Consider the following 1,099-nt stretch of genomic DNA (forward strand, 5'->3'; position numbering starts at 1 on the left):
CTCTGCACAGCACTCGCAATCTAAACCCTAAATCACAAACGATTTAGGGTACATTTAGGGCAGCTTGTGCGTTTCAGGATAAACAACTTATCCTGAAACGCGGCCCGCAGACCGACCGCAGGGTTCTACCCGCGGCCTGCATTTAGTGTAAAATGGATCCGCGTTTTAGGATAAACGGGCAAAGCGCGTGATCCAAATGAGGTCGCACGTTTTCAAAAACGCACCCGCACTTATAAGCTGCCCCAAACGACCCTTAATATCAGCAACCAAGAAGCATTAGCAAGAACCAAACTACATTTAATCGTAAAGCACCAGCAATTTGATTAGAACCAAACAATGTTTAAAAATCCAAACATAAATGATCGGAAATTATTTTACAGCATTCTATTGTACAAGAGCATTTCCATTCCTGCACAAACTTTTAAAACTACTTAACATTACAAATAATCACTATCAAACTGAAAAAAGCACTGTTGCTGATCTTGCTCGAAAGTTTTGGCTAACAAAACATTTCCCATAGAAAACTATTTATACACACAGAGAGAGAGAGAGAGAGAGAGAGAGAGAGAGGAGAGAGGACTAATCGTCAAAGCAGAACTCTGCACAGCACTCGCTGCAGGCAAAGCAGGAGAGGGCCGAGCACAACTGCGTTAGAGCAATCATGCACTGATCGCTTATTTTGGAACATGTTTTGATGCAGCAGACACAGCAAAAGCAATCACAGAAGCTACTGCAGCAGCCAACAGCTTTATTAAGGACAGCAAATGTGTTTGGAGCTTTAGGATCTGCTTCACAGCACGGCGGAAGATTCTCCAATGTCGCAATCAGATTTCCGACTCCAAGTTTCGGATAATGAACCAATGTGGCCGCTTCATTTTTGGTTCTGCTGTGTCTTTTATAATAACGTTTCTGTTCAAAGAAGTGGGACTGAGGCTACAGAACTGTGAGAATTGATTACCAAAATTCTGGCAGATTCAAGAAGATTAAAAAAAAAAACATTTGCAAAAATAATAATATTTATTTTATAAAATATTTTATAAACTTCTAAACTTTATTTTGATCAAATTGATATATATATATATATATATATATATGTATG

General features: G+C 39.0%; 1 protein-coding gene across 3 annotated transcripts in view; it reads right to left on the bottom strand.

The window, feature by feature from the left end:
• Positions 1–319: 319 nt before the first annotated feature.
• The window catches only part of LOC110038475, a 29,570-nt gene continuing 28,790 nt past the window's right edge, over positions 320–1,099 (bottom strand). Inside the window, exon 3 of one of the 3 annotated variants that reach the window (XM_020743327.1) lies at positions 320–933. In XM_020743327.1, the coding sequence (XP_020598986.1) occupies positions 580–933 (354 nt within the window). In that variant the 3' untranslated portion in view covers positions 320–579. The remainder of the gene's footprint in view (positions 934–1,099) is intronic. The other 2 variants (XM_020743329.1, XM_020743328.1) reach the window with 2 other exon arrangements.

This window comes from Phalaenopsis equestris, unplaced genomic scaffold (genome assembly GCF_001263595.1).
Source record: "Phalaenopsis equestris unplaced genomic scaffold, ASM126359v1 Scaffold232946, whole genome shotgun sequence".
NCBI classification, from domain to species: Eukaryota; Viridiplantae; Streptophyta; class Magnoliopsida; order Asparagales; family Orchidaceae; genus Phalaenopsis; species Phalaenopsis equestris.